This window comes from Juglans microcarpa x Juglans regia, chromosome 8S, assembly GCF_004785595.1.
Source record: "Juglans microcarpa x Juglans regia isolate MS1-56 chromosome 8S, Jm3101_v1.0, whole genome shotgun sequence".
Classification (NCBI taxonomy): domain Eukaryota; kingdom Viridiplantae; phylum Streptophyta; class Magnoliopsida; order Fagales; family Juglandaceae; genus Juglans; species Juglans microcarpa x Juglans regia.
The window spans coordinates 2,616,110-2,640,073 of record NC_054609.1 but is presented as its reverse complement, the minus strand read 5'-3'; the positions used below and the strand labels follow the sequence as shown (position 1 = coordinate 2,640,073).

Genomic DNA, 23,964 nt, shown 5'->3' with positions numbered 1-23,964 from the left:
CTTCAAATTAAAACATCACATGGTCTAACAATGTGTCCTAAAGAAGATCTAACCATCAAACTTAAAATCACATGGCTAAAATTCAACAAAACATGGATCTAACCCAAAAACATCAAATCTTAGGCCAAACCGAATTCCTCTTACATAGAAAAATCATATCTTTAAAAATAATACTAAATATCTTCGAAATAACATCCTAAAATGTATATAAGAGGCTTAGGATCATCGTATAAAAATATCAAAGCCTTTGGAATAAGATTATACCATGAAATATTTAAACTTTCACAAAACAAAAACTGTTTTCCCACCTCCAGTTTTCAAGTTTCTAAATCTAAGGAAATCTATCATCAAAAGCTTTAGTCATGCAATAAAACCTCAATGAACATTCATAAAAACATGTTAACAATACTCCATAAAATTTTCGGACCAAGATATGTCCATTAGCTTGGTCAAAAATTTCAAAACATATCATACTCTCCAGTTTCACGCCCAGAATGACCTTTGCATGGTTAAAAATACTTTTTACTAATCAAATGAGCATGGATTGAGACGAATAAGATATCTACGGAAACTAGACTCAAAGACGAACAACTTAGATGAAGGAAAAATCGTGCGAAAATACTTACAAAGGGTCAAAAATGGCCACGTAAAAATATACAGAAATCTACCCGAGAGAGCGCTTTTGGGTTTCTCTCTAAGAATGGGAGAAAGAAGTGATGAAATGGAGAGAAGTGTGTCTTGCACGACTTTAGACTCCTGGAAGGGGAAGTTATGGACTTGAAAGACCCTTGATTGGAGTTGGCTATGTGACATAAAGTAGAGAATAGTGAGAGGCATGGACTGCCTGCAGCAGCTGTGAGAGATGGTGGTTGATGGAGTGGATTTCTCATTCACATCAAGGCACTATTGGGTGCAGCCAATGGCAGTGGATGGTCTGCCATGTGGGGGAGGAAACTTCTCCAAGAAGCTTTGCCAAGGTGGCCAATTTCGTGGGCCTTGGTGGGCCCCACCAAGTGGGCTTTAATTTGGGGTTTAAAGGGGGTTTGGTTAGGGTTTGAGATGCTATCAAGCCCAAAATCAATTTTTCTTGGCTCAATCAAATTCCCAAGGTTTAAAATGTTGAATAATGATGTCATAACAAGGATTTGATTAATTAATAGCATGTGGAAGTGATTTAATCAAGTGATTAAACACAATGCTAGAAATCGGGTTAAAAAGGGTTTGGAGACCAACTTTAGGGTTTGGGAAAACCATTTAGGGTTTTGGTTTCAACCAAGCTTTTGGGATTTCAATTGGATTCCAACCATTTAGGGTTTTGCTAGGGTTGAAACCCTCTTTGGTCTGGCACAATTTGGTTGAACAGATGAAACACAGTTTTGCTTAGATGGCATGATCTCACACCTTGATTCATTCACAAATCTATCTAATGGTTTTTCTTTGTGCCAAGTGTCTAATACTATTCCCTATGTGTGGCTAAGATCTTGCCGAGTGTCCAAATAAAACTTCCCTAACCTAATTTGGGCATTCCATAGTATGATTTTAAAAATACTGCACTAGGTGCGCTTATCGAGGTTACTATTCACTCCAAAAAATTGCATAATAAAATTAGTACTGAAAAATTCTAAATATTCATATTAACCTATAGTGAAAATCGTTTACCGAAATTCAACCCCGAAGTGCCCCTAAAAATAATTTCACAATTTTCAACAGACGTTTCGTCCGGAATTATGAAAATAGGCTATTGCGCCATAAAATCCTAAATAATCCACTGAGTCTAATGGCGTAGACCAGAATGCATTCTAACACTTCTAACTACCTCAAATAATTAAACTCGTAAATTTAGCACCATAGTGAGTGATAACACTGATTATGATGACAGACTAAAACCTGAGCGATTGGTCGATTCGTAAAAAAGTATGGGTTTTCACGAGATTCCTAAGGTCAAAAGAAATTCTACCAGTGAATTTCTTGTGGGCTGTTACAAAACAACTTTTCCTTGTAGAAAATAAATGGAGGTTAAGCCATTGACCTCAAATTGTTATTTATTTATGTCTTGTGTTATATTTGTTAGTTGGAGATAAATGTTAAAACCTCCTACCTTGTTGACTATTGTATCCTGCAACTGTTAAATATATCTATAATTTGTTTAGAGAAAAAAAGTAAGTTGCTATTTCGACCATCCGTTTAAAGGTTGTGGGACCCACAACTCCCTCTCAGGTCTTTTTATCTAAATTGCTTGCAATTACGGTAAAGAACTCCCTCCTCATCTCGTTTGCTTAGCAATCAAGGTGGGGAATTAAAAGGAAGGAATCTAGGCAATCCAAAAGGGGTTTGCAAGGATCTAAATTCCGGCAAAACTAGTTGACGCCAACTAACAGAAATATAAATAATAAATGAAAAAAGCATATGGAATTAAAAAAATACAAGGATATAAAGTGCAGTGACTAGAAGGCCCTTGCAGGACACGTGTCTTTCGTATCCGAAAGTCAGGCAGGCAACCCTAAGGCGCATGGCCGTGTAGGGCTCAAACGGTCTCTACGGAATTAACTTCTGAATTTGCTAACCGGTCTCGGAGCTCTCTCTCTTTCCGAACCGTTTTGTCGACAACGCGCACGCATCGACTCTCTCTCTTTCCCCGAAAGGAAAAAAAAGAAGAGAAAGCAGAATTGAAAAAAGTCATTTTTTTTGTTTACGTTTTTCAACCGTTTGCCTGGACGGGTATCAGCTTATCTTTAATCTGCTTGCTGCTTTAAAATTTAGTTCTTTTTCGTTTGATGTATCTTTGTTTTTGTATGTTTTGTTTGTTTGTATGTGTATAAGTGCTTATGTTTGTCCGCATTACGGTTAGATTTTGACTTTAGGGTTGTTTTTTTTGTTCATTTGCAGATTGATTTTTCTTGGGTTTTCTATGTGCGGTTAGAATTCATACGGCTTCAACGAAGGTTCTTTTTTATGGTTTTTTTTTTTTTGAATTTGAAGAGGTTGGTGAATAATCACCGGGTTAGGTCTTGATTCCAAGGTGATTGGGCCTTTGCATTGTATTTGGTCTGGTTGTAATTGATTACTGAATACTATATTGATCGGATTTTCCACTGGAGTGCTGGGTTTGCGTTAGATTATGATAAATTTCTTGGATGTGAGATGGCCGGTTCGTGTGAAAATTTGGCTATAATTGAGAAACCGTTATGCAGCTTAGTTATTGAGCAGAATTTGAGCTTAGAGTTTTCGTTGCCATCCGTCTCTGACCAGCGGTCCTGCTCGGAGGTGGCTTTCAGCTTGTTTGAGTCTAAGGTGGACCCCACGAATGCTTTGAATGGGTGTCTGAACTTGTCCAAGGTCAACAATACTGGTTGTATGAGCTCTGGCGAGGTTACAGACTATGTGGAGGCTGTTACCGTTGATAAAGATGGATTGTTGGCTGAGGGTCAGAATGTGAGAGATTTGATGCTGGAGGAAATGCCGGCTAGCGTATGCAGGATCAGTAGGGAGTGTTTGAATGAGATCCAGAGTCAGGATGATGCTTGTAATTTAGAAACTGGTGCCTTGTGCTCGGAGAACAGACGATCTCAAGGTGAGTATGACCATAACACACCCTTGGAATCTCTTCAGATGACTGTTTCACTGGGGAATTGTGTTCAACCTGATAAGTTCGATGATAAGAGTGCCAGCAGTTTGTCTCCAGAAGGAGTCGAAGAGGTTAGTGATGAGAACAGTGGTGCTATAGTTGGGTTAGAGACTGATACTCGTAACCAAATATCTTCTTTACAGTGTTGTGAAGTGCCCTTGGAATTAATAACAATGACTGGTTTGCCAAGCAATTATGGCCAGCAGCAGGAGCAGGAGAACATTAAGAGCACAGGTGATCTTTCTTTGGAGGTTGTGGATGGGAAAAGTGATTATTCAATGGGGAGAGAAGCTGATGTTCACAACCTGATTTCACCTTTGGAAGGTGGGGAAATGCCTTTGAAAGTTTTACATACTGGTGACTTATTGAGCAACTATGAGCAGAGTGATCAGAAGGATGATAAGATCGTTCACAGTCTCTCTGAAGAACAGGCTAACAGGATCCTTCAAACAAAAACAAATCTCGATACATGTGCCCATATATTGACTTCACAGGGCTGCCAGAGAGCTTTGGAAAATGTACACATGTCTGAATCACTGAATATCCCTGCCCAAAAAAATGAGTGGCAGAATGGCAACGATGTTGATGGTACCTGTGCAGAAAGGATTTCAAAGCTTGTGGAAGAGAAAAGTGATATTACAACTGTTACAAGTGTTGAACCTAGTGCTGCCAATGTAGCTCACAACTATACTTTTGAGAAATCAGTTTCTCCAGAGTCTTGTCAACATTTTAGTATTGCCAATTCTAATACTTCAAAGGATATGCCTGATGAGAATATTATTACTTCTATTAATTCTAGCAGTGTGGCTGAATGTTCTGAACATACAGATAATGAAGAAAAAGATAACGTGGGTGTTGGTTGTGTTTATGAAATCAAATGTCCTGAAATTGTGTCTTCATCTTCTCGAAGCAACGGCCGGAGAAGTAAATCTAGCCAGAAGACTAGTAAAAAGAGGGCCGAAAAGAAATGCAAGAACACAACCCATGTGCTACACTCACATGGAAGTATCAGAATTGTTTCGAAGGCTGCAAGAATGAAAAGAAGCTCTTTCTCAAAACCAGCTCGTTCTTCTATCTGGGGATCATTGGAGAATATTACACAGTTTTTTGAACAGAGTAATGGGATTTATAGGGTCAGTCAATTACAGAATCAAGGAGGGAGAAAAGCAAGGGGTGGGCGAAGAAGTGGAAAGCAGGCCAAGATGCGGGCAAGTGGAAGCTCACGAGGTTCAAGGGGAAATCATTGTGTTTCATCTGGTTGTGTTCGTTTGAAGGTTAAAATCGGGAAAGTGGCAGGTCAAAGTTGTCTGAACAATATGGATCCAAAGGTTGTTGATGCCTCAGCATCTGCAAATACTACCATTAGTGATTGTGGGACTGATTTATTTTCTGCAGCAGGTTTAGAACTTCCGAAATTCAACAATGGCGTTGAAGATAGTTCACGGGAAGATGGACAACTCACAAATAAAGACACTGAAAACACCAATAATATTGGTAAGGCAGCTGGTGATGCAGATGATTATCTTGGGGTTCCCTCCAATGTAGTGGTTGATACATTGGGAGGGGCAATTGAGAATAGGTGTACGGATTCTGGAACTTCACCTGATTCTGAAGTGATCAATTTGACACCAGATAACCAAGTCAGTGCAATACAAGAAGCAGATTTCAATGATGCTCTTTTGACATCCTCCAAAGATGTTTCTGCCCGAGGACATCATCCTAGCACTAAGAGGGGAAAGAAGAACAAGCTTCCTCGTTCGCGTAACTGTATTCTGAAAGATGGATCACCTGATCCAGTTAGCATAAGCAAAGCCAAACCATCGAAGAAGCAAGGATGCATACCACTTGTGGGTGATGGGGTTTGCTCTAGAGAGATTCTCACTTCACTCACTAATGTGAATTCTTCAAGCAACTCATCTAGCAACAAGGAATTGCCTATGGAACCTTTGGTATTTTCAAGAGAGACAGAACATGGAATACTTAGAGAGACTTTGAAAGGGGAAAGTTCTGTGGAAGCTAAAACATATTCCAACCTCTGTGCTGATGTTGAATTGTCCGAGTCACATAATTCCAAGATTCTACATCCTTCAATGAAAGCTATGGGGCGTAAGCATCCAAAATCTGGTAAAGTAAGTAAGGGCAGGTCCAAAGCCTCTGAATCAGAAGGCAAGAGGGGGAATTCGCGTAGACAGAAGAGGGAGAAGCAGTCAAGGTCTGTGAACAAGTGCAAAGTCAAGGAGAAAGATGCTTGTAATCAAATCGTGCACAAAGTGGAAAGTCACCCAGAAACTGGTAAAAGTTTGCATAAGGGCATGTGCAGCAATTTTTTCTTTTTACTACTTTTGGGGGACTGGATATATGTCTCTCCTGAATGTATAATTTTTTATGAATACTGTCAATGTGTTTGCCATGCACTTAGCAATAGACTCTCTTTTACTCTCTGTCTAGATACTTTTAACTTTTTTAATTTTTTTGTAAGTACTTTTAATTTACGTTTTTTATAGGTAAGTGCTCTTAACTTACTTTTAGCAGATACAATTTAAATTCCACTGATTTAACATGTCTCATTGCTATAGGAAGTCATGATGTTGATGGCATTGAAAAAATCAACGCTGATGACAGTACTGCAGTCACGGATGAATCTAACTTGAACATGGTACCGGGTGGCTTAGAGAATCGGTATCCACCCCCGCGTAAGGCTTGGGTGCTGTGTGATGAATGTCATAAATGGCGTCGTATACCAGCAATGCTTGCAGATTTAATTGATAAAACAAATTGCACATGGTACACCATCTTTTATGTCTTTATTATTTCAAAAAATGCTAGTAATCTAAAAACCTTAAGAAACATTGTATTTGCATATTTGGCTGTGAGTTGAATTGTCGTACATAATTTATAAATTAGGACAGAATCTTTGATGAGTTATTTTCTATAGTTTGATGTAAAAAAGCTTAAGGATGATATGCTCTTGGTAGGGAATATATATGAGTAATTTGTATTCAGGTCTTGTTTGATGTAGGAAATTACATCCTCTTAAAGCATCATAGGGATTTTTTTGATAAATTTTCAGCTGGTGCTGAAAATAACCTGAATTCAAGTCTATTGATTCTGCAAGTGAATAGAACTGGAAGCCTAGGCAAGCTAAACATCTTTTCGGTGATGTCGCTTGATAGTTCTGGAAATATTTTACTCCAAGGTGATTAAGAGTCCAATCACAGACTTTTTATAGGATTGGGATCTGCCTTCCTTCAATAAGATCTGGAGAGTCAATATAGAAAGTAAAGGGTAAACAGAGCTATAATTTAGTAGGGACACATAAAAACTGATATCATGATTTTACTGACAATATGATCCATGACATGAGAAAAGGCTCTCATATAGGAAAAGAATAAAATTGCGTAGATTTAGACAAAAGTTTTCCAAGCAGGCCGTGCATGAAATGCGGACCCTATTTATAGATTTCTTAGGTTCTATATTTGCCTTCTTGTGGTTTGCATTGGTATTTTGTTAATGCAGATTTCCTTTAACACAAGTGGTCTTGTAGGAAAAAAAATAACGGAAATCTGCTTTAATGCGTACAGTTCCCACTTGCATCAAAATAACATTTATGTATTTCATCAATAAAATTCTTGTTTACTGATAAAAAAAAGGAAAAATATAAGTTTTGAGGATTGTGAACAGTCACCTGAGCTTGAGATGTTCTTTCAGTAAACTTTTCCTCTAGACAGCCACTATAGATCTCCATGGGCTGAATTTGCATTATTTTCATGGGGACTGAATTTACATTATTTTCTTGTATTGTTTTCACCTTCTAGATAGCCTTCTTTCTTGTGTACATCACGTGTACTCGGATTGGTCCTTTGCAGTATAAAATGAAATTATTATTTACTTATTAAAAACATCCCTTGTGACCTGAGTTTAGACTTAAGGAGTGGTTTGGATTAAGAGATGAGTTGAGATGGGTTGAGATGGGTTGAGATGGTTTATGAATAGTAGAATAAAAGTTGAATTATTTATTATATTTTGTGTGGAAATTTAGAAAAGTTGTTTTGGGATTTGAAAAAGTTGAATTGTTTATTATATTTTGTGTGGGAATTTGGGAAAGTTGTAATGATGAGATGAGATGAGATGAGTTGAGGACTTGAGGTGGGTTTTGAATGCAAACAAGGCCTTAAAGGTTCTTAAAGGAAAGAGAGATGCAAATCTATCTAGTGAGAGGCTGAAGGGATGTGCGCTTATAATATTTTGACATGTATGTACTTATAATGTCATTTATGTTAACATTTTGATGGAAGTTTTGACTTTTAGATGTGTTTATTGGTAAGGTGAATTCATTTTTTAGTTGGAACAGTGAGAATAACCATGTTCAGATCATATGTGATTTAAGAAATGAAGGGCATCTGTGGTGTTCTCTTTTCGGGATTTGAGAGTTCCCCTGTTAGATTGGAGTCTCTCATCTCAGAACTTCCATATTTCATTGCCGTTCTGGGACTAATTGAGTACCTTATAATCTGAACATTTTTGTCTTTGGTATATGCAATCACATGCAGTTCATTATTTCAATTGATTAATTTTTTTTTGCCTTTCTTTGGTGCTTGGAATCATTTGTGGTCCATTAGTTCTTTCTGTTATATGTTTTTACCTTCTATTTTCAAAGGTTTACCCAGCTAAAATATTTTTTAGCATCTATTATTTTTAAATTTTTATTTAGTATCGAACATTTGATTTTGCTTTGTGTTTTTCATTTTTAAAGGACCTGTAAGGAAAACATGGATATAGCCTTTGCTGATTGCTCAATACCTCAAGAGAAGTCCAATGCAGAGATCAATGTAGAGTTGGATATATCTGATGCCTCTGGTGAAGAAGATGTTAATGATGCCCGCTTAAATTATAAGGCATCGGAATGTAAGCGTTCAACAGGTATGTGATATTTAGTAGTGATAGCAGATCAGTAAGATTGGATACAAGCTTAAACCAGACTTATGTTGAGTTATTATGTCATCTTTTATTTTCACATTTTCTGATTTATGATACTTGTTTTTTTCTCCTCAGGTTACCAAGAATCAACTTTTAAGTGTACTTCTAATAATGAGTTTTTGCATCGTAAGCGTAAAACTCAGACTATTGATGAGGTACATAATTGACCTCTAATTTCAATTATTGGTATTGTTGATTTGCTACCTGTTTATCTTTTTCAGTAGATGTTGGGAAATTTTAGCTTTCCTTCTATGGTACTAGTAATAAATAGGATATAAACTGTATGTCAAGTAGAATAATTCATGCTACTAACAAAGCAAATCACCTAATAGTTTTCAATATTTAGGTTTTGCGAAAAAAAAAAAAAAAAATTCCAATGTTGCCTCCCATTTAACTAGTTTAACAAGAAACCACATCTAGCAAAAAATATTTTGTTGTTTGATGAACTATGATGAAATAGATATGCATAAGTTATCGTTTTATGTTCTGACATGCCCATTGGAATGCCAAACCAAACTATTTTATTGTTAATAGTAAATAAGTATTTTATTGTTAATAGTAAATAAGTATTTTATTGTTAATAGTAAATAAGTATTTTATTGTTAATAGTAAATAAGTATTTTATTGTTAATAGTAAATAAAAGGGTACCACTTAAAATTGGGATACCTTTATTGTTATTTTGAATTTTTTGATCTCTATCATTCTTTTTAACTCATAAGAAAAGATTGGGATACCCTACTCTTCTATAAAAAAGGTACCACTTGGGAAGTTGGCGGATTGATTTCGAACCGAACTAATGGAGTTGGTATTCATCAGATTTTGAATAACATAGTCTACTTTACAGTTATTATCTTCACATGATCAATAGATTAATTTGCACACAACATAAATATATTCCTTTTGTCCTCATGCAGCACATTGTGTCCATTATTCTTTTTGTGTTAAATATTAGACTTCTGTTTCCCCTTTTCATATACACCCAAATATTTCTCACTTTCATGCTTTTTTCCTATCAATGATTTTTGTCTCCTTTTCCTGTTATATATCCCCATGCAAAAGGTGCGGCTATGGTGGCCAGTTTTCATTTTTCTAATGTTATGTATTTTATGATTTCTTAATCAGATAATGGTTTGCCATTGCAAACCAGCTTCAAATGATCAGTTGGGTTGTGGAGATGAATGTCTGAACCGAATGCTTAATATTGAATGCGTACAAGGCACCTGTCCATGTGGAGACTTATGTTCAAATCAACAGGTAACTTAGCTGTTTACTGCAGCTAGCGATCTATTTGTTTGTCCTATTGAAATTCATTGTGAGTAGGGGGCATTGTTTAATTGAATGTTTATTTGCAGTTCCAGAAACAGAAATATGCTAGACTGGAATGGTTTCGTAGTGGGAAGAAGGGTTATGGGCTAAAGTTGCTAGAGGATATATCCAAAGGGCATTTTCTTATTGAATATGTTGGAGAGGTAAATCAAGAATATCTCTCTCTCTCTCTCTCCCTGTGTGGATCTGGACTTTCTTCCTGGCCAATTGAATTAATTTCTCAGTGGTTTAGAATAATGGAATCTTTATGGGTTTTGAACTTACCTTTGACCTTGCTATATCTGCTGAAGTGCTTTGGTGTGTGCACGCCCATGCATGCGGGTGGTGGTGTAGTGCATCTGTAACATGGCTTTCTCTGACAAAGATTTCTACCATATGGTTCCATCAGGTGCTTGATATGCATGCTTATGAAGCACGGCAAAAAGAGTATGCGTTGAAGGGTCATAGACATTTCTATTTCATGACATTGAATGGCAGTGAGGTTTGGATCTGTCCTCTTTATAATCATTTTTCTGAAACTTGGGTAACTTTTTGTTAAATTATAAATTGTTGATAGCATGTTGTGATTCCAAATTATTCTTTATGGTATTTAGAACTTCTCTGGCATTTAGTCCTCAATGAGTGTAGTTTGATGACATCAAGTTCCAAATACTTATATACAATGTGGGAACTTCAGCAATGATATACATCTATCTGTTTAATTCCACGAGGTCCACTTGTCTTACTACTCCCCACCCCAAGTAACTAACATTAGATATTCCTTAGGCCATCAATTGTCTCACTTTTTTTATTTGTCATCTAGTGGAATTATAGAAACTTGCAAAAACAAATTATCATTATTTTATATGATACAGCATTTTCTTGACTGTTCATTATATACTATGCACTCTCAAACTGTCACTCATTCTGCAATGTGGTACCTAGGCTACCACTTATGATGTAGTTAAAAAAAAAGTCTCACTTTTAAATAGTACTCTCCATCCAATTTTGAATGTTAAGATGGATGGAACGTAGTTTGCATGGCGCATTCTTGGCAGTCGGATCTTAAGGATGGACATCGCAACTTTTTGATAGTTTGCAGCTGCAACGCGGCAAAAGCTGTAGTTTGGGTACCACATTGCAAAATGAGTGATCATTTGTGTGTGCAAAGTGTATTTTCTCGCAAGTAATGCTATATATGGCATTCCCATCCCACTATATTTAATGTGGCATTTTTATCACCCTTGGATCATCCTTTATTTTTTATTTAAAAATTCAAAGGTTAATGGGTGTAAATGAGATAAGCTAAGCATGGTGCTGTAAACTTTACTAATTTTGAGAAAGTGTCAGGAAATCAACTGTGTGCTAAGATTTTAGGCCATTGGTAGCAATGGATGATATTTTTGGATCTCTCAGCTGAATGTTATGTTTTGTATTTGTATTTGCATTTTATTTTTTGATTCTATCAAGGTGGTTATAGTAACTATTAGTTTGGTAAACGGGGTATACAAGATTATTTTTAAGGTGCTAGCTAATCGTATGAGTGTGGTGGTGGAGAAGATCATTTTGAAGTCTCAAAATACATTTGTGAGGGGGAGACAAATTCTTGATTCGGTTTTAATTGCTAATGAATGTTTGGAGAGTAGAATCAAGTTGGGGGAATCTGGAATTTTAGTTAATTGGACATGGAAAAAACTTATGACCATGTTAGCTGGGAGTTTCTCTTGTACTTACTTGGGAGATATGGTTTTGGAGAGAAATGGATTTCGTGGATCAAGCATTGCATTTCGATATCGAGATTTTCCATTTTGGTGAATGGTTCTCCGGTTAGGTTCTTCAACAGTTCTCGTGGTTTAAGACAAGGAGATCCTCTATCGCCTTTTCTTTTTGTCCGTGTTATGGATGGCTTGAGTAGAATGATTGAAGTGGCTGTGGAAGGAAGTTTTTTGTCGAGTGGGTCTGAAGGGCCCTACCTTGGAAATGTTCCCCGACATTAAAAAAAAAAAAGTTTTTTGTCGGGTTTTGTGGTGGGAGATGAGTCTCGGAGTAGCGTAAAAGTCTCTCATCATCTCTTTGTTGATGATACTTTGATTTTTAGTGAGCCTAATCAAGAACATCTTCGTGCTTTGAGAGCACTTTTGTTATGTTTTGAAGCTGTTTCGGGACTTAGAGTCAACTTATCCAAATCTGAAGTTGATCCTGTGGGTTCCATTTCGAATATTTCAGATCTGACCAATATTATGGGGTGTAAGGTATCTTCGTTGCCTATGAGATATCTTGGTCTTCCCTTGGGGGCTTCTCATAAATGGTAGGTTTTGCAGCGTGGGGGAGCCGTCCTCTTCTGGGCCAGCTACGGGGGAAGCCCCTGAATCACCTCTTATTTTGGAGGAGCTCCTGGCTGCGGATGGCAGGTTTAGCAACTTGGGGGAGCCGTCATCATCTAGGCCAGCTATAGGGGAAGCCCCCGAAGCCCCTTAGCCTTTGTTAGGTCTCTCAGAGACTATATCCACGGTCCTGTGCACAGCAAGGGCTTCTTTAGATGGAGGGATCTCGGATGATGTATCATCTTTTGGGTCAGATTTACAGCTAGTATGCAAGGAGCTAGTGGCTGACGCTCAGTTAATTGACCCGGCTGAACCCGGGGATGTGCCTACACCCCTTTGTTCGTTGCCACTAGCTGCTTCAAGGGCTGATCCACAAATAGATTGGATCCTCCAAAAGGTTCATGATATGCGCCATTGCATGGGGATGTCTTGTGAGGGTTATGAGGACGAGATGCAAGCTCTAATCATCGCCATAATAGCAGGTCAGCCTTTACTTGCCAGATCTGCAGTTAAGAAGGATAGGGATCTTAATAGACTTGCCTGCTTCGTAAACTATAATGCATGGGAGGGTAGCGCAAGCAGGGGGCGACACAAGGATAGGGAGAATCTTGGTGATCCATGAAGCCCAAGATTCTCTCATGGAATGTGCGGGGGTTGAATGACTTGAACAAGTGCCTTAAAATGAATAATTTATTACGGGAATGGAAGGCATATGTTATTTGTTTGCAGGAAACGAAACTAGAGTTTATTGACAGGCTCATTATCAGAAGTTTGTGGAATTGCCCTTATGCAGGATGGATCACCCTCGCTTCCAAGGGTGCTTCAGGGGGTATCCCAGTCATGTGGGACAAAAGAGTAGTTAACTTTGTGGAGGACTGCGTCGGTGAATTTTCGGTAGCATGTTCTTTCTCGAATGTGGATGATGGTTTTGGTTGGGGGTTTGTTGGTGCTTACGGGCCCAACAACGATAGTAGTAGAAAACTCCTCTAGGACGAGATTGCTGGCTTGTGTAGTTGGTGGGATGTTCTGTGGTGTATCGGGGGTGATTTCAACGTCACCCGGTTTTCGAGTGAGCAGTCGGGGGATTCTAGCTCGGGTTCAGCCATGGCTGATTTCTCAGCTCTTTTATTTGAGTTAGACTTGGTGGATCTCCCTTTAGCAGGGAGAGACTTCACTTGGTCAAACGGAAGGGCTTGGTCGAGGTAGGATAGGTTCATTGTTTCTTCTTCTTGGGAGGCCCATTTCCCCAATTTATGCCAAAAATGGCTCCCTCAGCTTTGTTCCGATCATTTCCCCCTTTTGCTAGATTGCGGGGGCCTTCATGAGGGACGAAGATACTTCAAGTTTGAGAACATGTAGTTGAAGGTGGATGTGTTCGTAGAGAAAGTCAGCTCGTGGTGGTCCTCTTATCAGCTCACGAGCACTCCTAGTTTTGTTTTAGCTGGGAAGCTTAAAGCTTTGAAGAATGATCTAAAGAAAAGTGGAATCTGGAAGTCTTTGGGAACATTAATGACCAGTGGGACAAACTCTTTTTGGAGCTACAACAATTTGATGGAAAAGAGGTGGAAAGGACTCTATCGGTTGATGATAGGGCAAGGAAAATGATTGTAGTTGCTGAGCTGGGAAAAAGTACTCTTATGGAGGAGATCTCGTGGAGGCAAAAATCACGGGCCCTTTGGTTGAAGGAAGGGGACAAGAGTACAAAGTTTTTTCATAGAGTTGCAAACTCTCTTCGAAGAAACAACGCCATAGAGGTCCTTCATGCGGAGGGCATGGTTTTATTGGGTAGAGATGCCATTAAGGATTGTATTGTTCACTTTTATGATACGCTTCTGACATAGCAGTACCTTTGGAGACCATAGGTAGACGGTTTAGTTTTTGATTCTATTGACCACACAAGCGCGGCTCGGTTGGAGAGGCCTTTCGACAAAGGAGAGGTGCTTGGCGTGTTAAAAGGTACGGACAAAGATAAAGCACCGGGTCTAGGCTTTCCAATGGCCTTTTTTCACGCTTTTTTGGGACATTATCAAGGAGGATCTAATGAAGGTTTTTATCGAATTTTACTTTTTTATGAAATTCGAGAAGAGCCTTAATGTCTCTTTCATCGCTTTTATTACCAAGAGGGCGAGGTCGGTGGAAGTGAATGATTTCTGTCCTATAAGCTTGGTGAGCGGGGTTTATAAGATCATCTCTAAAGTTCTAGCGAAGCGGTTAAGCGAATGGGGAAGATCATCTTGAAGTCCCAAAATGCTTTTGTGAAAGGAAGATAAATACTAGATTCGATCCTCATTGCTAACGAATGCCTAGAGAGTAGAGTCAGAACCGGCATTCCGGGTCTCCTGTGTAAATTGGATACGGAAAAGGCTTTTGATCATGCGAACTGGGATTTCTTGTTGTATATACTTGGTAGGTACGACTTTGGGGAAAGATGGTGTCAATGGATAAAGCATTGTATTACAACTGTCAGATTTTTCGTCTTGGTCAATGGCACTCCCGAAGGCTTCTTCAACAATTCTCGGGGTTTGAGACAAGGGGATCCATTATCCCCGCTCTTATTTATTCTCGTCATGGATGCGCTGAGCAGAATGCTGGAAGGGGTGGTGGATAGGGGTTCCATCTCGGGTTTCTCGGTAGGTGGTTCCTCACATGGTAGCTTGACAGTCTCCCATCTTCTTTTTGCCGATGATACGCTGATTTTTTGTGAACCGGATCTGGATCAGATTTGCTCACTAAGAGCACTACTTCTTTGCTTTGAAGCTGTATCTGGCCTTAAGGTAAATTTATCAAAGTCGGAAGTAGTTCCTATTGGCTCATTTAATAACTTAAGTGAAGTAGCTGCCATCTTGGGCTGCAAGGTTTCATCCTTGCCTATGAAGTACCTTGGACTCCCTTTGGGAGCCTTTCTTAAATCCAAGGTAATGTGGCATGGGGTTGTTGAGAAAATTGAAGGCAAACTGGTGGGTTGGAAGAGAATCTACTTGTCTAAGGGTGGGAGAATCACACTTATTAAGAGTACGTTATCTAATCTCCCAATGTACTTCCTTCTTTATTTCCCGTGCCTCCAGGGGTGTCAAATAGACTGGAGAAAATTTTCCGTGATTTCTTATGGGGAGGGATAGAGGATGAAAAAAATTCAATTTGATTAAATGGGATAAAGTATGCAGCCCTATGTCTTGCAGTGGGTTAGGTGTAAGAAAGTTGAGAAGTTTCAACAAGGCACTTATTGGGAAATGGCTATGGCTTATCATTAGGAAGGAGACGCTCTTTGGAGGAATATTCTAGATGTCAAATACGGGAGTGTTTGGGGAGGATGGTGCTCTAAGGAAGTAAGAGGACCTTATGGCGTGGGAGTTTGGAAGCTTATCCGGAATGGTTGGGATGTTTTTCTCGATAACTGCAGGTTTGAGGTGGGAAGGGGTACGCGAATCAGGTTTGGCACGATATTTGGTGTGGGGATATTGCCTTGAAAAATGCTTTCCCCTCCCTTTATAGGATTGCTTCAGATTAGGTTCCTCAGTGGCTGATAATATGTGCAGTACTGCCATTGGTCCGTGAGATTCACTAGAGCTGTCTAGGATTGGGAGGTGGGAGACATCACTAATTTCTATAGCGTGTTATACGCGCTGAAACTAAGGGCGGGAAGGGAGGACAAATTACTCTGGACATGCACAGGGAACTAGAAATTTTCAGTTCGCTTGCGCTACAAGGCCTTGATAACTCCCACTCCCAATGCTTTCCCTTGGAAGAACATTTGGAGGAGCAATGTCCCCCTCAAGGTAGCTTTCTTCGGTTGGATGGCTTCCCATGGTAAAATTCTGACTATAGACAAGTTAAGAAAGCGTGGATTCTACATAATGGATTGGTGCTTCATGTGCAAACACAACAGTGAATTAGTGGATCATCACCTTCTTCTTCATTGCGAAGTAGTTAGGGTATTATGGGATGAAATCCTCTCCAGGCTCGGCATCGCATGGGCTATGCCCAGGAGGGTGATAGATTTATTGTCTTGTTGGCGAGGGATTAGGGGCAATCGACAGATTGCAACTGTGTGGAAGATGATGCCTTTATGTTTAATGTGGTGCACATGGACCGAAAGAAATGGCCGCTGTTTCGAGAATAGGGAACGCTCTTCGGATGGTTTTAGAGCTTTTTTTTTTTTTTTTTCTTCGTACATTGTTGCTTTGGGCTTCTTCTATTGCATTGAATGGAACGAGTCTTAACGACTTTTATGCTACTCTCCGTAGTACTTAGTTTTGTAATTAGGCTCTTTCCTGTATACTTCCTGTGTACTCGGGCTTTGCCTATTTACGTGGATCAATAAAACCTCTTTTACCTATCAATAAATAAATAAATAAATCTGTCACAATTTGGGATGTGGTGATTGAGAAGATCGAAAGGAGTTTAGCTGGATGGAAGAAGTTATATTTGTCTAAAGGGGGAAGAATAACCTTGATTAAAAGCACGTTGTCTAATCTTCCGACTTATTCTCTTTCTCTTTTTCCTTTGCTGGCGGGGGTGGCAAAAAGGATTGAAGAGGATTTTTCGGAATTTTTGTGGGGAGGTAAAGGAGAGGATAAAAAGTTTGGTTAGTTGGAATAAAGGTTTGTCAACCGGTTTCTTTTGGAGGTTTGAGAGTGCAAAATTTGAGGCTTTTTAACAAAGTACTCCTTGGGAAATGGCTTTGGAGATATCATATTGAGAGAGATGCCTTATGGAAAAATGTTGTTGATGTTAAATATGGGAGTATGTTTTTTTTTTTTTTGGGGGGGGGGGGGGGGGTTGGTGTTCAAATGAAGTAAGGGGAGCTTATGGGGTGAGCTTGTGGTCCCATTCGGAAGGGCTGGAGGGAGTTTGCCAATCATATTATATTTAAGGTGGGGGATGGGAAAATGATACTTTTTTGGCATGATATTGGGTGTGGGGATTCAGCTCTGAAGATTTGCTTTTCTTTCTCTTTGTAGGATTGCTACGGATTAAGATGCTGCTGTGGTTGATTCTTTTTCTTGTATGAATAATAATTGTCAACTATAACAATCAACTACAACGCTAAGAGTGGTAGCTCAACTAGAGGGAAGTCTAAAGGGGGGGTATTGTTTTTTTTTGATAAGTAAAAGGGGGGGTATTGTGAAGATGGGAATCAAGGTGTTGGGGTTGGTATTCGGGAAGAGTTTTAGTTCTACGGGAAATACGGGTTGGGGTCGGGTCTGGTGTATTTTGGGTTTTTTTTTTTATTATTTTTTTATGGTCTTTTTGGGCAAGCTGTTTTCTTGTATACATTCAGTGTACTTGGTTTCTCCTTTTGATATATACAATATTTTTACTTATTAAAAAAATGAATAATAATTTTCAATGAAATGTAGATTTTGTTAGATATGCGCATGATTGGGAAGTGAATGTAGTTTCTGATTTTTTAGGAAGACTTTATAATTCGAAGTTTGTACAGGGAAGGGAGGATAGATTGCTGTGGGTTCATGCAGGAAATTCTCAATTTTCGGTTAGTTTATTCTATAAGGTGTTAACCTGTCATTGTGGCTTTGAGTACCCTTGGAAAAGCATATGGAGAGTGAAAGTACCTAATAAGGTGGCGTTTTTCTGTTGGTTGGTATCTCTTGGTAAACTTCTGACCATGGATAATCTAAGAAAGCGTGGTATGTGTGTAGTTGATTGGTGCTCCATGTGCAAGAAAGATGGTGAATCTATAAACCATCTTTTTCTCCCGTATATCTGGGCTCTTGCCTATTCTTACGATCAATAAAATCTTGGCTCCCATTTGTATTCTTTGGTGTATTTGGAGCGAAAGAAATGATAGACATTTTGAGGATCATGAACTTTCCTCGGAGGAGTTTAGGAGTTTTTTCTAGAAGACTTTATTTATGTGGGCCATTGCTTTAGATATAAATGGTCTCAGCTTCCATGATTTTCTTGTAATAGTTTCTAGCTCTTAAATTGGTGTACTCACATGTATACTTGCGGTATACCTAGGTTATGCCTATCTTTATATCAATGAAATTTCTTCTTATAAAAAAAAAAATAAAAATAAAAATTTTGTTTACCGATTAAAAAAAATAAACCATCTTTTTCTTCATTGTGAGGTGGTCAAGTCCTTGTGGAATGAGATTTTTGGTCGGATGGGTATTGATTGGGTGATGCCTAAGGAAGTGGTGGATCTTCTTGCATGTTGGAATGGTTTTGAGGAGAGAAAACGTGTTGTTGCCATATGGAAGATGATTCCTTTGTGCTTGATGTGGTGTCTTTGTTTGGAAAGGAATGAGAGATGCTTCGAAGACAGAGAATGCTCAATGGGAGAACTTAGGGATTCCTTCTTTAGTACTTTGTGTTTGTGGGCTAAGGCTCTTGTAGTGAATGATGATAATTTCTAGGATTTGCTTTAGTCTCTTTTCATTTCTAGTGTGAAGTAGGTATTTCCTTTGTATACATCCTATGTACTTGGGCTTTGCCTATTCATGGTAATAAAATTTTCTTATTAACTATATAAAAAAAATGGGTTGGTCTTGTGGGAAAACTCCATTGGGGTTTAAGATTGGAGAGGATGGTGAAATTTGTGTGTTGGATTGGCATATGCTTCCTAGAACATTTTGTATGGGTGATAGGTTGAGATAGTTCAAGTTGAATACTACTATAGATGGAGACGGCATAAGACATAGTATTGTGGATGAGCTGAAGACAAAGATAGTTCAAGTTGAAGACAGGAAATGTTCTTTGGATGAGTTGAAGAGATTTTTTTATTTTTTATTTTATTTTTATAATACTTTACTCTATTGGGCATTGGCCATTACTTGTAATGAGGACAATTTTCATGATTTGCTTGTAAACCGCTAAGGGTTGGCTCAAGTGGTAAAGACCTTGGTCTTGGTGGTATTCTCCCTCTAAGGTCCAAGGTTCAAATCCCATTGAGTGTAAACAATCTCTAGGCTAGTTTTGAAAACGACATGACTTCTGGTCTCGGTAGGGGGAGCAAAGCCGCGACAAAACGACGGCTTCAGATGGATCGGCTCGGACTGAAGCTTCCACTCGTCTTCAGGCCACCGACAGCCCACCGATAGCCCACTGGTTGCACAGAAAGGGACTGTGATAGCCAACGACTTGCCACTTTTCAACGAGGAGGAGTCTCTTGCCTTGGCAGAGGTGAATAGCAGTGATGAGGTGTTGATCTCAACGGGGTTAACTCAGACACACTTTTATGTTGCTGCTACAGCCTTGGGGTCACTGTCAGTTACAAACGAGGTCCCTTCCAGGGTCTTATGCACTTTGGAAGAAGAGGAGGGGGCTTTTTCAACTGATGATCAACTTTTGAAAGATGGGTCAGTGGATGGGATGGAATTGTAGTTGGTATGTAAGGAGTGTGGGGTCAGTGCTTCTCTCAATGAAATGGAGGATATTGGAGATGAGCCCAGTCCCCTCTGTTCTCTGCCTCCAGTGCCTTTATGGTCTAGGCTACACTTAGACTGGATTCTTTGCAAGGTAGATGAAATTTGACAATGCGTAGGGATTTCCTGCGAAGGTTTTAAGGATCGGTTTAAAGCTCTCCTCATTGCCATTGAAGCAGGACAGACCCTCCCAACCAGATTCTAAGAAAGCAAGGGAGCTTAAGAGGCTTGCTTGTTCCATCACTTATGACTCAAGGGAAGGAAGTGCCAACAGGGGGAGGCATAATGATAGGGCACATCTTGATGCCTTATGAAGTTTAAGATTCTGTCATGGAATGTTCGGGGGCTGAACGACCCGAACAAGTGCCTATGGGTGAATAACTTAATTAGGGAATGGAAGGTTGATGTAATCAATTTGCAGGAGACTTAGTTGAAGATTGTTGACAGGAATATAATCAGAAGTTTGTGGGGTTGCTCTTACACGGGTTGGGTCTCTCTACCTTCTAAGGAGCCTTAGGAGGTATCATAGTGATGTGGGATAAGAGAGTAGTCAATTTGACATTGGAGTATGTCGACGAACTTTTTGGTGGCTTGTTCTTTCACGAACTTGGATGATGGTTTTAGATGGGGTTTTGCCGGAGTATATGGGCCTAATGTCGACAGCAATAGAAAGCTTTTATGGGATGAAATTGCAGGCTTGTGCAGTTGGTGGGATGGCCCTTTGTGTATTGGAGGGGATTTTAACATCACTCGGTTCCCGAGCGAAAGGTCAGGGGACTCTAGTATCGGGCCAGCAATGGCTGATTTTTCAACCCAAATTTTTGAGCTGGATTTGGTTGATCAACCTTTGGTGGGAGGAGACTATACCTGGTCTAATGGTGGACAGATTCATCGTCTCCCTTCATGGGAGGGCCACTTTCCTAACTTATGGCAAAAACGTCTCCCTAGACTATGCTCTGATCATTTTCCACTCTTATTGGATTGTGGGGGCCTTCATGAGGAGCGGAGATACTTTAAATTCGAGAATGTGTGGCTGAAAGTAGCCGGTTCATGGATAAAGTTAGCTCATGGTGGTCCTCTTACCACTTTTCGGGCACTCCTAATTTCGTGGTTGGGAAACTTAAAGCCTTGAAAAGTGATCTGAAAAAATGGAACAAGGAAGTCTTTGGGAACATTAATGACCAGCGGAAAATTCTTTTGCTGCAGAATTTTGATGAAAAGGAGTCTGACAGGGCTTTCTCGGATGAAGACAAGGCAAGGAAAAGGGGCTGTTGTGGCTGAGCTGGAAAAAACTCATTGCTGAGGGACTGTGCATTAGTCGGGGAGCTGTTCCCGGACACCCCGTGCCAATAAAAAAATATGATTTGCTTACATCTCTCACTAGTGCTTAGTGTTAATTAGACATATTTGATGTACACTCCCTTTGCACTTGGGCTATGGGTTTTCCTATCAATAAAATTTTACTTACAAAAAAAAACATAAGGTATAGTTGTGGAAGAGTAATCTAACTTTATCCATGTGGACAGTTGCTTTAGGCCTTTTAAAGATAAATATCATATTTTTGGTTGCTGTTATATTTCAATGGCAAGACCATGGTTTGATATTTTTGCATGATCTTTCGGCTGTAAAATACATATTTGTTAACAATCCACTTCATGAGAATGATAGCAAGTTCTCTTGTAGTCGAATCTCCACCATGGGCTTTATTACATGTAATAGTAAAAAACAAATATTTTAGCATAAACTATTCTTAATTTATTCCAAATCACTTTGTGGATTAATATGCTTCCTATGCTCCTTTCTCTCGTTTGATTTTCAGTGATTCACGGTTTCCATTTTTTCAGGTAATAGATGCATGTGCAAAAGGAAATTTGGGCCGTTTCATTAACCATAGTTGTGATCCTAATTGCCGTACAGAAAAGGTGAATGTGTTGTATTCTTGACCTATTGGTGAAGAAACTTTTCTCCTGTTCCGTTCGCCATATGTTTTACTGCAATAATTTTCCTTTTTTTTTGTATACTTCTTGTGTACATGGGCATCGCCTATTTGATTCGTATTAATAAAACTGTCTTTCTTATAAAAAATTAATAATTTCCTTTTTTTAATAGGTAAGCAAGAACTTTTATTGAAGGAAAATGATAGACACAATCCTTTATACAACCATGTTTTAAAAGAGGGGCATTTGTGTAGAATAACTTAAAAGCAACATCACTTTACATAAATACTCATTTTAAAACATGATTGTAAAAAGGTTGTAAAAAGGGTTGTGTGTGTATCATTACTCTTGATTGAAATAGCCACTGCAATAATTTTCCTTATCATGAAAAACTAAGGGAGTTAGCTGAAAGTTACCATTTGCAAGCTTTTCACAAATGATTTCTATGATACGTAAGAACATTGGCAAAAGCCAATGTGTTGAAATGCACCTCTTAGCCTCATTTTGTTAGTGTCTGTTGCTTGAGCTTTAGGCCTCGCTTGGGAACCCATCTCATTTCATTTCATCTCATTTTCTTCCCAAACATCACTCAAATACAAACACAAACACTTTTTAATTTCAAATCTTCAACTTTTTTATCTATTCCTTACAACTTTCCCAAACTTTCAAACAAAACACAAAATACAATTTAACATTTTCAAATTCCAAAACAAAAATAATATTAACAAATACATTCTAACAATAATTTAACTTTATAATATTTTTATTCAACTTTTTCTCTCTCATTTTTCAAAACCCAATAAAACATCTTAATTCAAACAATTTCATTACTATTCACAAATCATTTCACTACTATTCATAGATTTATCATCTCATTCCCTCAATGTGGCCTTAGTCCCCAGAAAACTCACATTATAATTAATAACCGATTTTTTGCTTCTCTGATGAAATATTTATTTATTAATTGTTTTCTGAGCAGTGGATGGTGAATGGAGAAATCTGTATCGGACTATTTGCATTAAGGGATATTAAGAAGGTATGCTTGCACCTTGCATTAGTTATTTTCATGCCTAGCTTTTTTTGTTTGAGTCTCCATCAGCATGCATTTCTATGCTGTCATACTCTTCTTTATGAATAAATCTTCACAACCTCCTAACACTCCACACTCCACATTTTTTTTAATTTTTATTATTTTTTTCTTTTATTAAATATTTATTATATAATAATGAATAGAAAATTTGAAATAATTTAAAAAAAAACTCAAAAAAAATATTAAAAAAAATGTGGAGTGTGGAGTGTGGTGGAGGTCGTGTAGCAAAACTCTTTCTTTATAGCCATAACTTAATTCCATAAATTGCAACTATGCATCATCAGGAACTCTTTTGGAAAGTGTCATTATGGAAGAAAACTAGCTGCCTTGTGCTTCCACTAATGCTTAAAGCAAGGGAGCCTAGACCAATGAGCAGTGTTGATGAATGAAATAAGAACCGTGTATAAAGAAGATATTTGAAAGCACCACATCTTTTTTTTTTTTTTTTTTTTTTTAAATGAAGTTCTATTTATTTGCCCCTTGGTTTAATTCATTGTTACTTGAGAAGCCACTTTTCTGAATGATTGTATATTATTCCACGGAAAAGCATTGCTGTCATGGAGGGCTATGACATTGAAGACAATACAAGGAACATTGAAGACTTTAAGGCTTTATTTTCAGTGTAATATTCCTTAGGATGACCGCCAATCTATGTCTACCTCTGTAACACTCCAATGGAAGGCCCAAACTACATGGCCTATACTCCAAAAAGACTAGTCAATGATACAATTGGAGCCCCATTGGAACCTTATAAAAAGCAAGAACTTCTCATTCCCAAGCAATGTGGGATCCCATACACCACCTACTCTTATCCATATCATATGGGGTATCACAACCTAGCTTTATTTTTCGGGAATTTCTCTCTTTCCTTTGCACTTGGTGTTTGTGTTGTATTGTCCCCTTGTACTTCAATTATGCCCTCCGCCTCTCTTTTATTGATCATTGATAAAACGTTTTGCATAAATGTGAATTTTATTGATAATAACCATAAGCGTAGCCCAATTACAGAGGTCATATCATTAATAAAACTTATCCAAAACAAAAAACTTGAGAATTTTAAGACTGAGAAAACCACCTCTAGATCTAGAAATAGCTCTTTGGTTCAAGAATAAGTTCCCTTGGCAGTTTGATATTTACCTTTATGACCTATTGGGGTGCATCCTAGTGGTTAAAGGACAGGCTTGGAATGTCTATAGACTCAAACATCAAGTTTGATTCCCCAATAGGAGTTCTTCTATATTGCCTGATTCATGGTTTTGGCGTGTGAGTTCATGCATTCGTAGTTCTCCCCAGGGATGGACCCTCAAGGCCCTGCCT

At 38.5% G+C, this 23,964-nt stretch overlaps 1 protein-coding gene across 4 annotated transcripts in view; it reads left to right on the top strand.

Annotated features, from left to right (window-relative positions):
- The first annotated feature begins 2,470 nt into the window (after window positions 1-2,470).
- LOC121244744 (histone-lysine N-methyltransferase ASHH2-like) overlaps window positions 2,471-23,964 on the top strand; it is a 33,501-nt gene continuing 12,007 nt past the window's right edge. For 2 of the 4 annotated variants that reach the window (XR_005936491.1, XM_041142950.1), the window contains exons 1-10: window positions 2,471-2,718; window positions 2,887-5,917; window positions 6,202-6,409; window positions 8,379-8,545; window positions 8,678-8,757; window positions 9,726-9,857; window positions 9,956-10,072; window positions 10,318-10,410; window positions 21,465-21,542; window positions 22,537-22,593. Coding sequence is in view for 2 of the 4 variants with exons in the window: in XM_041142950.1 (XP_040998884.1) it covers window positions 3,142-5,917; window positions 6,202-6,409; window positions 8,379-8,545; window positions 8,678-8,757; window positions 9,726-9,857; window positions 9,956-10,072; window positions 10,318-10,410; window positions 21,465-21,542; window positions 22,537-22,593 (3,708 nt within the window). In the remaining 2 variants the exon portion in view is untranslated. The remainder of the gene's footprint in view (window positions 2,719-2,886; window positions 5,918-6,201; window positions 6,410-8,378; window positions 8,546-8,677; window positions 8,758-9,725; window positions 9,858-9,955; window positions 10,073-10,317; window positions 10,411-21,464; window positions 21,543-22,536; window positions 22,594-23,964) is intronic. The other 2 variants (XR_005936490.1, XM_041142949.1) reach the window with 1 other exon arrangement.